This window comes from Poecilia latipinna, unplaced genomic scaffold (assembly GCF_001443285.1).
Source record: "Poecilia latipinna isolate Pla-1442-1.1 unplaced genomic scaffold, P_latipinna-1.0 Scaffold383, whole genome shotgun sequence".
Lineage (NCBI taxonomy): Eukaryota > Metazoa > Chordata > Actinopteri > Cyprinodontiformes > Poeciliidae > Poecilia > Poecilia latipinna.
Window position 1 is genome coordinate 39,111 of NW_015112999.1, and position 13,553 is coordinate 52,663.

Here is a 13,553-nt window from a genome sequence, read left to right on the forward strand (position 1 = left end):
AAAGGGGAAAAAAGGGCATAACCTTTATATATACCTTGACCTTTTAACTAATAGTTTGTTGAACCGCCTTTCTCCTTGAGTACCGTACACACCTGCCATTAGTGACAGAAAATCTGATTAACTGTAAATGAATTGCATCTGTCCTAGAAGTAAATAAGTAAACTTTATATCTAAATAGTACATCGCATAGGTCAATAACTTCTGCATAGTGTTATATTACACTTTTCCCTTATATTTGCTTTACTATAAAATATTTGCATGAAACAGAAATTCATAAATGGTAGAAATAGAATGGCATACACAAGAGCAAAGAAAATATCAGACAACCCAAATGTAGCTAAAAAGCTTGTCTGAATAAATAAGTCTTAAAAGACTCAAAGAATAAATACAGTGTCAAGCATGAAGCAACAAATTCAACAACTTGGGGCTATCACTCTAAGATTTTTTTTCCCTCTTATATCATTCCTGAAACCATTAACACCCATTGACCAGATTGTAAACTGTGATGTGGAGAAATAAGCTGGAGCTTGTCTGCACGGGGCTCTAAAAGTGAGGACAACAGCAGCCAATCCAAAGAGACTAAAACTGGAGTAATGTGCTGTCTCTTTCTTGTGGTTAAACTCCACAAGAAAGAGACAGCTGCATTCTGTACTGTCTGGAGATCGCCAAGATCCATTAGACACATGAAAGGACTCTTAAAACAATCAAGATTAGATTAAATACAAGTATGAATAATGATATCCAATTCAGCTTTTGTCTGCAGAGTTCAAAGTTTGGAATATCTCTTAGTGGAAAAAAGGTTATTTCTTATATGGATCACATTGGCAATGATTATGTCTGATCCCTGACCAAACAGTGCCACAAAGCCACTGTTTCATCCTGGTAAGTCATTTTACAAAGGAAGGTATCTTACAAAGGTACCTTACGATATTCAGCAAGCTTAAAAGAATGATAGAGAATGATACAAATGATTGAGCACATCCAGAAACTATCTGGCATTGGTGGGTAAATATAAGAGAAAGAGAGCAGCTCAAAGTACTTACATGGGCTCTTACAGTCTGACTCAGTTTGGTTTGCCAAAAACATTGAATGTTATCAATACAGAAAGTTAAAGTGAAACTCCTCTACAGTCACACCTGATATATAAGCTACATTCCAGAACCTGCTAACAAAAACGCTATGAACAAATGTACCAAGGGCAAAGGTTAGATCAAGCAGAATACTTACTGTGGATTTTTTTGACAGTTACTCTTTTGCATTTTTTCATTGGTGAGAAAAAAAAAATCCAAGATCTCATTTCACAAAGGTGTCAGTCAGGGTAAGAGTGAAAAAAACAGCAACAGCATTATGTGGCTCAGCAAAATATAAGTAGTTGTAGGAGTTTCCTCTGAACAATGTGTTGGGCCTGGCCATGGATGGAGAACAAGTACTGAACTGCACACAGAGAACAAAAGAGACTGGTAAAAACTCTTAATCCCAGTGTTGGCCTATTTTCATAACATCTCTCTGGAAGTAGGAGTTGAAGACTTCAAAATATCAGTTGTGACTCAGACCTTTCAGGCGACAGATAGAGATAATGACGGTTATTTTCTCTCAAGAACGAAGTACAAAGAACTTGCTTTGTAAGTAGAAAACTAAGGTCATGGATCAGCTAAGTCAGATATAGAACAAAAATTCAACAGAAAACCTGTTGGTACCTGTGGAAGGCTTTGAACAGGAGATATCCTCACAATATGACTTGAAGAATATTTGTAAGAAATGGGTAAAAACGGCCAAATCACACACAATTTAGCTAAAATTTGTTTTTAGTTCAGTTACACTAAATATGAAAAAAGGTTTTATTGATTTTAATAAGTGTTTACATTTCAAAAATCTGAAATTTTAACAGCTGTGTTGACTTTCAAAACTTATGCATAAGCATTAAGTATGAGTTTGATGCAGTGTGAATTTTCTGCCCAGCAGCAGGGAATGTGATAAAGTGTTGAAACATTTATCAGAGCTTATTTTATCAAACTTGTGATACATGGACTTAGAAATCTTCACAGCCACTCCTAAAACCCTGTATTCATTTTAGCAGCTGCAATAAGACTATCACACTAGCCAAGCTGTTCCATATAGAGCATCTAATTCCATGCTGAATCATTATCAACCAAATGGTACAGCAGTAATCTGTCTCTGCCTCAGACTCCAAGGAAACAGTGAGGCTCTCCATCCAGATGTTTCTTTCAAAGCAGTCCAGCTCTCACAAGTAATAGCATTAGCCAGGGACACACATCTAAACATTGCTTGAAAATCGGCTTCAGTACGCTTGTAGGGACAGCACACGGCTAGGACTGAATCCTCAAAGCAACATAGGAGATGAGCTCTGCAGCGTACACCAAGGCTACATATATCATACCCAGATTACATTATCAGGAATCACACTTTCTCCCTTCTCTGTAGAGCTAAACTCCCTCATATCGGTTAATATTTGATTAAAATCAAAATCTCTGATAATAATGATAATTTTAGCTAAAGTCGACTTCATAGCTTTATAAAAATTTTACTATGTTTAAAACTGTCTGCAGGCCGCTTTGCTCCTCAACGTGTTAGAGAGAGCATTCCACAGCCAAAGGCCAGCAGCATGGTGTGCTCAATTGCCCATACTGGTGAGTTTTGTGCTGGTGGGAAGGAGGCGACCGACTCAAGTAAAGGGAAGATGTACAGGTTTGTGGGGTGAGAAATGTGTCGACGGGGGGGCGAAACATTTCTGTAAATGCGCCGTCAGATGACAAGGAGATCTACTCGGCCCGAGCAGCAACAGAAAACCAATGGAGTGAGTTTGGGGTAGGTTGTGAGTGTTAATGTTTCTGCGCACTCATCTGGATTTCAGGAGCAAAGTTCTGGATCCATTGGAGTCCCTGAAGGCTTCTGCTAGGAACCTCAATGAGAAAGGAAGGTGAAGTTGTAAACAAAAGAAATATATACCATATTTTCCGCACTATAAGGCGCATCAAATTATAAGGCGCATAGAATAGACGCTACAGTAGAGGCTGGAGTTACATTATGCATCCACTAGATGGGGCGGCACTAAAGCGAATGTCAACAAAACAGTCTGACTCCGGTCAGCGAGGAGAGCCTTCCGCGACTGGACAGGGGTGTGGCCGGACGATGGTCACCCTTCTCCGTTCGCGCACAGCATGTTCGTGGAGAACGTGGCACTAAATGACCTCCAGACAACCTGATTCTAGATGCTCAGTGGGTAGATAGGTCAGTCAAACGTTATTAATAGATAACAAACCAGCGTTCTGACAACTATCCCTGCATGCACCGCACGCTTCTTCTTCTACGGGTGAAAATGAAATCGACGACTGCTAACCGTAGTTGCTAGACCTGTTGTGGCTCAATATTGGTCCATATATAAAGTGCACCGGATTATAAGGTGCACTGTCGGCTTTTGAGGAAATTGAAGGTTTTTAGGTGCGCCTTATAGTGCGGAAAATACGGTAAATATTTCCTACAATCCTCTCTTTATGCTTTGGTTTTATTCAAGACTGGATGCTTTCCCAAAACAATCAATAGTACTATGATTGTATTTTTATTGTCTAGTTAATGCTAAATGATTAAACAGTAAGCAATTCAACAAACAGTAAAGAAAACAAATTGCCGTGGTGTATGGATAAGATTCAGATTCAGGGGCAAAATTCTTGATAATTCACACTGGCAGTCATCAGGAAAGGCATTCAGCTAAATATGGATACCAGTTTGTGCCACAGATGAGTCTATGGTATCCTAATCCGATAAAAGTTAGTGTATTACTTAGCTTGGAGACAACAAACAAATATTTTCTGGAAAAATAGTGTTACCCTCTTCAAGTATAGTCTTTGCATGATTTATATTTTGAACAGGCTCTTATTTGTTCACGTCATTTTGAAGACCGCCAGTTAAGGAAGATGGGGATATATTTTTTATCCACATGCCTTACATGTCCTTTTTCTTTTGGTTTTCTACACAGACTACACAGATGGCTCTGTGTAAGAAACCATCTGGCAAATATATTTAACCAATTGTTGTTTTTTTTTTCCAAGATGAACTCATCGAGTAGACAGAACACAGTGTCTGTATATTTGAAATTAAAAAATGGGTGTTTACCTTGGTTGATAAGATTCTTCAGATGAGATAAAGGTAAGTCATTTACTCTGCAGTTGAGGATATATTTGATAAGCAAAAAGATGGATTTTCCATATTAAACTCCAATAATAGAAAAGTGAACAGATGCTAAGTGACAAAAATAAGTGTCCTGGTGGAATGTGTCAAGGGACATGGGACGTATAAACGGTGTCTTCATTTATCAAGCTGATATCTCAGTATTAATTGTAATCCAAATCCCCAACTCTTACTAAACCCTTCATTATCTCCCTCCTATTTCAGCTACATTAAGTATGTGCATGATCACACTCTTAAAGAGAACATAGCCTTCAGTATCAGCAAGAAACAGAAACATCCCAGCTGTGCTGCAGCGAATAAATTTGAGAATTTATGCTTAATTATAAACACTAAAGCCCTCACTTGATTTCAATAGGTAGCCGAAACGGGATGAACTCGGACGTCCTTTAACATCCACTGATATAAAGCACAGGCAGGCAAAGAAGGAATAGCACGTAAAAACTACAGGGACCGAAGCGTAAATGAAAACATATTCAAAGCAGAATCATGCTATCAACAATGCCTGCTTTGTCAGGAATAATGCAGAAATCTGTATTCACAGCACACATCATTAACTGCCTAGTGGCTCATGTGCCAGAGAGGAGGATAAATCTGTCACTTCCTTTAATATGGACCTCATGCCTCACGGTGCACCAGTTGAGTTGGCTTTCTTCTTTTGCATGTGTTCTGACACAGGAAGAACAAATGTTCTGCCTTTTTTGCTGAGAATCCACTATGAAAGTGATGCCATGTAGCAGAGCAGTGTGATCGCATTTTTGCACACAATAAACAAAACAACATTTTCCATTTTGTAGATAAATCCTAAAGCCTATTGCTGATCCTTTGCTGTTCCGTGTCCATGTTTAACATATTGCATCCAATGTTCCATAAAGAACAAAGTTTGCAACCTTAAACATTCATTTTGAACCCCTGAAATGCTTTCCATTTAAAACTGTTGCGATTAAATTCCGATCTTTGTACAGACGAACCGTTTGCTGAATTGTTCTCTTGTGTGCTCTATTAGCTTTTCAGAAATGCAATGAGTCTTCTAGACTGGAGAGGATACAGGCAGGCGGAATCACGACACAAAAGCAGAAGTCAAGTATTTTACGTTCTAACAATTAAAGTACAATAAATAAGTATAATCCTTTTTGCTGGCTTTTCACTGACAAACTGCACCAACCTTGAGCAATAAAAAGGCAAATGTACATGGAAACTTGCAATTTTAATGATCCAGTGGATAAATCAGAAAGAGCTCAAAATTAATGCATCAACCATTTCAAACAGACTTCTCTGTAAACATTTCTGATTTGTGTTTCCTCATCAGTGACCCCCCAAAAAAGTGGAATGACTGAGAACAGAACATTGTTATCCTAAAAACAGTATAAAGGAAATTTACTTCCATATCTACATTTTCATTTGACAAAAGCAATCCCTGCAACATTCAATATATTTGTTTGGCTTCAGTATAAATATTATAGTTTCCCCATATTTTACATGTACCTTTTTTCAGTCAATTATAAAATTCACACATTTACTAATCACAAATAATAATGGAACTGTTTATATTTCTATAAACATACCGTTATCGTGACATAGCCAGAGATGTTATCTACACCAGAGGTGTGAAGTTGTCAGACTGTCTTTGCTTGCGTTCAGTCTCTCCAGTGATGGAAACGCCCTGCTGCAGTGCTGTCTATCTGCTGCATAAAGCAATATGAATTAGGTTTGCATGATCTAAGATGTAGCTCATCTCCATAGAAATGAGCATAGAGGGCCTCACGCCTATGGGGAGGACAACACATGGTATGTAGCCTCAGGTTTAGCCAAATTCTATTTACACAGCCAAATTATACCAGTCGGCCACATTATTATTAACAATTTTCTGAACAATCTTGCATATTTTTGTTGACAGGTTTAGCGTTTCTCTTCCCCGACCCACAGGCAGGCGAAAACAACATTTTCGCCTGCCTGTAATCAGCTTTAATTTAACACACTGTTGGATGTTCGAATTTTTTTATTTAACAAACAAACAAACAAACAAAAAAAAATTCAAAGTTCAAAAACAACAACAAAAAAACACTTTCATCACGTTTTGGGTCTTTATCTGACCACTTCTAATTACATCCATTTAAAAACCATTATACTTAGCCATGTTAAACAGATAATTATCAGACTCTAATTATAGATTATTAAAAATACTTGTAAACCTTTTTAACACTTTGTTTTGTGAAATATCAAAAGTTGTAATTTTGTTGTTTTTCTTTAGAATCTAAATCAAAATGATACAAAAGCATTTGTATGTGATGAATTACACTAGTTGTTTAAAATTAGTGAATTTAATATTAGACTAAGTTTAATTTAGATTTATTAGATTAAGTGTATTCACAAAGACCACAGTTGCCCATGAATAGCTGAAGTCCACGAATACTAGAGATTGCCTCAAAAAATCACTATAAATGCCTATTTTCATAGTTTACACACAGAAATTGCAGCAGCCTTCCACATTTCCACTCCTGGGTGTACAGCCAATCAGGGCCAAGGAAAATAGATACCGCTCCTGGGATGGCTTTGCAAATGTCAGCACATAGCACCTAGGTATTTCAACTTTCTAAAAGGTGCATTTTTTCAGAAATAATTTGGACCTACGTTCCACAAAAAAATCTGCAAACAGGTGCATCCATGAATACTGAAGCACATAAGCTGGGAGCCACTGTAGTTAGACTGGTAGAAGTGAAATTCAGAAAAATAAAAGCTAAAATAATGGAATATGGGAAAAAGTTAAATTAGGAGAAAAAAACAACAACTAATAATAAACCTGATTTCATAGGAACCTATTTAAACTGTTCTGTTAAAGAACTTAAAACTACAACTGCAGTGCATCATTGCCAAAAACTATGTTGTTGACATAGAAATGAAGAGTTTCATTTTCTTTTGGAATAAACTGTTAGATTACCTGTCCTCTGGGCTTAGGAAAAATAAAAAAAACAAAGCAGAAAGATTAACCATGTTTAGCTAAGAAGTTGTTTGTCCATTGCAAGTCATATCAGAATTATGATTTATTGTCATTGCATATCACGTTTTCCTACGTTTTTAATATGCCAGAATACATTACAGGTAAACAGTATGATGCCAGTTTAAGAATACTTGCCACTGCATTTGCCTTAGTGATTCTTTTCTTTAAACATCTGTTTTAATGTCTCAAAAAGAGCTTTGATAAATCAAGTATACTTTCTGTTGAAAAGACTCCCATATGCTCCGACTATCCTTTGATAGAAAACAGAAGAGGGGCTTTTGGAAATACTTCAACCAAATATTAAAAATGCAGATAAAAGGGAAGATTCTAAAATCATTATGAATAAATGGTTTAAATGCAAAACATCAAGCAGAAAGATAAAAAATGCAATTCTCACTGTTATCTTTAAGTCAGTCTATATTATTGTCATCTCTTTCAGCAAGACTTTTCACATATTTCATCACTCTGAGTTCAGCATATTTCTATCAAGAAACTAAAAAAAAAAAAAAAAGTCTTAACCCATAAAGTTCCCACAACCAGGAATTAGTTGTTCTCTTAGCAACATTCCCCCACTGAGCTGGGAGATGCTTCCTGGGATGAGCCATGACACTAATTTAGGCAGCAGCCAAATAATATACTATTGGCATCTCTCTGGGGTAGGAACGCATGAGTGAGCAGAACGAATGAGAATAGCAAGAAAGGAGCGAGACCAAAGGGAAAAACAAAGATAACAGACTTACAGCTTTCGCAAAGTCATCTGACCTCACTCTTCGGCATTTCCTAAAGGCACTGATGGTTATCCTTAAATCAAAAGATTCTGTACCCAGAAGCTATATTTTTGCTGATGTAATCAGGTTGACAGACAATTTATCTACACTTCAATATAAGTAATATATCCGAGCTTTGAAACTCAAGGTAAACTTGATTAAACTACTGACAACAACCTAATAAACTGCATAGCATATGAGCAGTGAGATCAAAATGCGTTTGGCCGTTTTTAATTTGATCTGAATTAAAGAACATTTAGATAAAACTACTACTGAAATGCACTTGATCTTGGATGTTCAGAGAGACACAGAATATTTGCAGACAGGGCAAAAAATAAAAAAGTGCAATCCCTTACCTTGCCCTTGACTGAGGACAAGAAAATGCATTATCGTCATGTCGCTGAACCAATTGACAGCTGAATGAAATTACTTTTAAAACAAACAAATTTGCACAGCGTCAGAATTTCAATTTTCTCTCAAATCCTAAGAAGATTATCATGAAGTAGATCAGAGGAAAGGAAAATGTGATTGGGGGAAACTGAATGGCTTCAAACTGAATAAACTCAACTGAGGAAGCACAGTGTTTGCATATCGTACACCTCCCCCCCTTCCAATGTAAGTGTTCTGAATGGGAATGAATAAAAAGGCTCAACGAGAAAAGAACGTGTTGATGTACACACTGCTATTCCTAACTAACGTAGAATCTAACTCATTATTAGGGCATTTAGCATGAACAAACTACAACAGGCGGTACAACGACAACATCGGAACGACACTCACTTGTTCCATGTAGGTACATCACCATCTTTTATTAACCTGCTCTACACGGGGGGACGAATGCAAAGAGCTACAGCATATCAACAAGACATGAGGCTCGTGTTTTCAATTAATGAAACATCTATTTAATTGCTTCATATAATGTGTCTCAAAGTTGCAACAACATGCCAAGCTCAGCGGCGTGGTTCATGTCACAGCAAACTGCGTCCCCTTAGCCCTACCGGAAATGCCAAAACATGGCCAAACGGAGAAACGTAAAACAGTGGAGATCACAAATAGAGCCTGTGGCATAATCCAAAACAGTTCCCATTAGAGAGGGGAATTCAGAAGAAAAACTTGTATTTATAAATCTGTAAAAGAACATATTGATCCAATATTGATCAGAGTGTGTAACTGACTCAGGAGGAGCAGAGTGCGAATCATAGCTTATAGCCACTCGAACACATACAGAAACAAGCCTTTCATGGTATCGCCATGCTATTTGTCTAATATGCACAGACTCGATCGATCTCAGCTGGAACATGTCCAATATAGTTGTTAACATGTAATCAAGTGGAATATAATCAGAGAAAACTATTTCAATTCCACAAACGACTACAGCCATTTTTGAAGTTATTTACTATGACCTTAAATCATAAACATATGACACATATATATATATATATATATATATATATATATGTATATATATATATATATATATATATATATATATATATATAAGCTGCAGTCGGAACAGCACAGCTACACTGAAAGACTTAACTTGTGCTTCCATCGATAAATATGGAATAAAAATTATACCATCACTTACAATTAAAACATTTATTTTTCAAGAAGCTGTATTATAAATAAAATGCCACAATAAATAAAAAAACAACTCTTTCTATCAATAATATTTGCGACTTCTGTGTCTTTTAATGAGACGGTTTATTTGTTAAATAAAACATCAAATTATCCTGTTTGTGGTATGCACACATCCTTTCAAAAACATTTATATAGACTAAATGCTTTACTTGATATGAATGTAAAAATTCCACTCACAAATTTCAACATGATTTTTGCTGCCTTGTGGTTGTTTGTACTTGAGAAAATCCTCATGGACATGGACATTTGTTTATTCATAGCTTTTATTTGTGACTTTTTTATGGTTTACGTTGAAACTAAAACACTGGCAGAGAAGCAAAATAGCCTACAGATGCAGTGTGATAATTCAAAGATGGCAGTAAAATCTCGAATAGTTATGTTTTTGGTTGATATTAAAAAGCTAAATGATTTGACATAATATTAAAGTAAACTCTATATTATGTAAGAGTATCACAGAAAATGGTGAGTAAAGGCTACACACTCTTAAAAGCCCAATCTTACCAATATAGGAATGAAATTGACTTTGAACATGATGATTCAGGATCCCTGAGGAGAATTATAGCATAAATCTCGGAATCTTCAGACAAATTTGAAATTTGATCTCAATTTGTATGCAAAAAAAAAGTAAAACAAAAAAAAAAAAATATATATATATATATATATATTCTCAAAGAATTCAACAAAACTGTCTTTGCATCGGAGCTTTTTTGAAGATAAATGTGTGATGCAGAAATTCTGATGTAATTTAGATAAAAAGGCAGATAGAATAACAACTATAATCTGGTGTTACGATCATTGCACTAAATCTTTCATTGCTTGGACTGACGTCAATCTTTTCTTACCAGACATAATCTAATTGAACTGGTATCTACAAATGAAAGACAACTGAGCTTCAATACTCTCTTAATTAAATCTGTCATTTAAAAGTTTCAAACTGGTTTGATAGAAAACTTTAAAAAAAAGTTTGAATAGATCGCTCCAGTGCTAAAATCTAGTGTTGTATTGAAGAGTGAGCACAAAGAACTTAAAAAAAAAAAATGCATGAACACAAAGTCAATCACAGAGTAAATTCATCAAGCAGAAAATTATGAAAAATGAATGTGCAATCATGTCACGGCCATCAGGTTGGAGTAAAAAAAAATCAGAATTATCATACAACAGAGTGTGATTTTCTTTGAAAACAGCACAGCAAAGTGAGAAGGGCCAAGGTGTCAGCGACTCCAGCTCCTGCAGAATAGCTCTCATGTCTGAACATGCCAAGGGCTACAATTTGTTCTGCTCCACAAAGTGGGTCTCTGTTGAGCTAGAACAGGTTGTAATTAATCTCTGGTGTGCTAACAAGGAGAGGCCAACTATTGCAAACAGACTGTAGAGCTGCTGCAGATGGTCAAAGCACGAGCTGGAAACTGGTTTTATTTAATTTTAAATAAACAATAAAATGACTTCAGTATAAAAGTTTCAGATTTGAATCCATCATAATCCAATTTGGTGTCAAAAAGCTGAATTATGAGAAATTTGATTAATAATTGTACTCTGATGAGAGGGGCTTGAGTTACAGTTCCAAAACCACTCAAATTTTCCAGCAGTCTTTTTCCAGTTTTCAGTGATTATAATAAAATTCCAGAGAAAGTCCCAGATTGATTGGGGTTTTTTCTACGTGTTCCACAGAGTAAAACTGTTTGCTTTCCACTGCCAGTCAGCTGGCTGAAAGAAGACGTCTGGTTGATCATTTCCGTGCCACACCACATATTGCTCGAATTACGTCCAAGTAGAAGAAGCCCCAACCAAGTACTGTACACACTGTACTGCACATGGACAAGTAAAAAATCCCAAATCCATGTAATATGAACCATTTCTAAAAAACAGAGTTTTGGGGTTTGCATTAGCTGTAAGTGACATTTATTTTAACATAAATAAATGCTGGAAATACCTTACTTTGGTTGTCTATGAGTTTCACTTTTTAAATTGAATTACTAAGATAAATTACCTTTTCAACAATAGCCAAATTTACTAAGACGCACATTTATGATTACCTGGATTTAAAAGCTTTGCTTGCTCCCAAAAATAACAGAATTCAGCTTCTTCTTCTTGTAAATGTTTTTAGATCTTAAAAGAAAAACAGATGTTGTAGTGTAGAAACGATGGGAGAGCCAGCTATCAATCTTGAATTAACAGTGTCTGGAGCAGATAGCCTGACTAACCAGTCAATATGAGCTTGTTAGACTTATGCTTAGCTAAAGAGGAAACTTAAAAAAAAAAAAAAGATTTCTTGTAATTATTGCACAAGATTCTGTGTAATAAGCTACTGGAAACTACAACCATATTTAGGTCTCAAAATTAATAGATAACAGTAGTATAGCTAAATTGATTACAATGTTAAGGTGGAGTTGCTTGCATTTTAAATTTTTTAACTTAGGTTATTGTACCCCAAGAATTTCATACCAGCCTCTGCCTATCACAAGTGTTACAGCAGTTATGGACTTGCCTGATCTGGAGTACTGTGACAATCATATCTTGATCCCTCAATATGCTTTTGTCACAACCACAAGCAGCAGATGCATGTCCTTATCATGACCACAACACTGAAATCTTAAGTGACCATTGGATTTAAACTCCTCACTGAAACAAGTGCACGTAAATTCCTGGACTTTTCTAAAGTTAAAAACTTCATTAATTACTTTGCTATATTCAGTTTTCCTCCAACAGGCTACCGTTTAAATGAGTGACTGTAATATTCACGTTGAAGATTCTCTCGCAAATGTCAAGCCATTTGTACTGCAAACAAGTCCTTATTTTCACAGGCCATGTGTCAAGAATGATACGCAATAATACGTGAACGCTGCTTTCAGAAATAATTCCAGGTGTGGATTTGAGCGATAATGTCCAGTCATACAGGAGATAATGTGCAGGGGCACTTACCAGATTGAGCACCGTCTCCACAATATCCCGGTTGGAAACCTCGCCGACCTGGATGAGTCCAATAAGAACAGCAAATTTCATCTTGATATTCCGGATAGGAACCGCAGGGTTGATCATGCCTGCCGGGAGGACCACTGAACCTGAGCCGGACATCATCATTGGCTTCCCGGTGGCAGCAGCGGGGACCGCAGCTCCGCGATGCCCGTGACCTGGAGCGGGCTGACGGTCCGAGAGCGACAGCGAGCCCGGCATTGCCACCGGCTTCTCGCTTGTCATTTCCACGCCAACCCTGAGGTTTTAATGAAACACTGATAAAGGCTCTCCCCCGTCTCTTCGTGTTGTGTTTAATTACTGGTTAAGAGCGTTAAGAAGAAGAAGAAGGAAAAAAAAGAGAGCGAAAGACACTTGAGAAGCAAGGAGAAAACAGAGGCAAAACCGCAAAAGAAGCCTCTTCCTGTTGGGAGAAATCCACTCTGGAGAGTTCGGCTAAGGGAGTGTGTTGTTGGTACCAGCAGGTTAAGCAAGCTGACTGACCTGCGCTGTGAACACAAAGCTGAGTGCGTGTGTGTGTGTGTGTGTGTGTGTGTGTGAATCTTTTGGATGCGCTTCTCCTCTCTGCAGCCGCTGTCACCGCCATGTTGCCGCCCCCTGGCTGCGGTTCCTCTTTTGGTTGCTACATGGAGCGCGTCCTGGTGGCTTCAAGCTTATTGAAGTTTCTAGTAATAGACCAAAAGGGGGAAAAAAAGACTATATTACTATAAATGTAATTTTCTAAATATTTGGACTTGTTTTCTTGGGAATTTAAATCAGACAGTTCAAGCTTTATCTTGAACTGCCTAATGGCAAAACAAAAATAGTAGCCAAAGCATACCTGACGCAGGTGCACACAATGACACCACTTTCATTCCACATCTTCCAGCGTTTTCAAGGGCATTCTCAGTGTATTTACAAACTTAGCAATGACCACCTAAAGAAGTTAATTGTAAATGGTATTGGATGCTGTGGATGTTTTTAATGGTTACTTA

The 13,553-nt window shown here is 37.0% G+C and overlaps 1 protein-coding gene across 1 annotated transcript in view; it reads right to left on the minus strand.

Moving 5' to 3' along the window:
* LOC106950186 (neurobeachin-like) overlaps window positions 1–13,125 on the minus strand; it is a gene marked incomplete at its 3' end in the record, with an annotated part of 51,843 nt that extends 38,718 nt beyond the window's left edge. Inside the window, exon 1 of the mRNA XM_015036852.1 lies at window positions 12,529–13,125. Within this exon, the coding sequence (XP_014892338.1) occupies window positions 12,529–12,804 (276 nt within the window). The remainder of the gene's footprint in view (window positions 1–12,528) is intronic.
* Window positions 13,126–13,553: the final 428 nt, after the last annotated feature.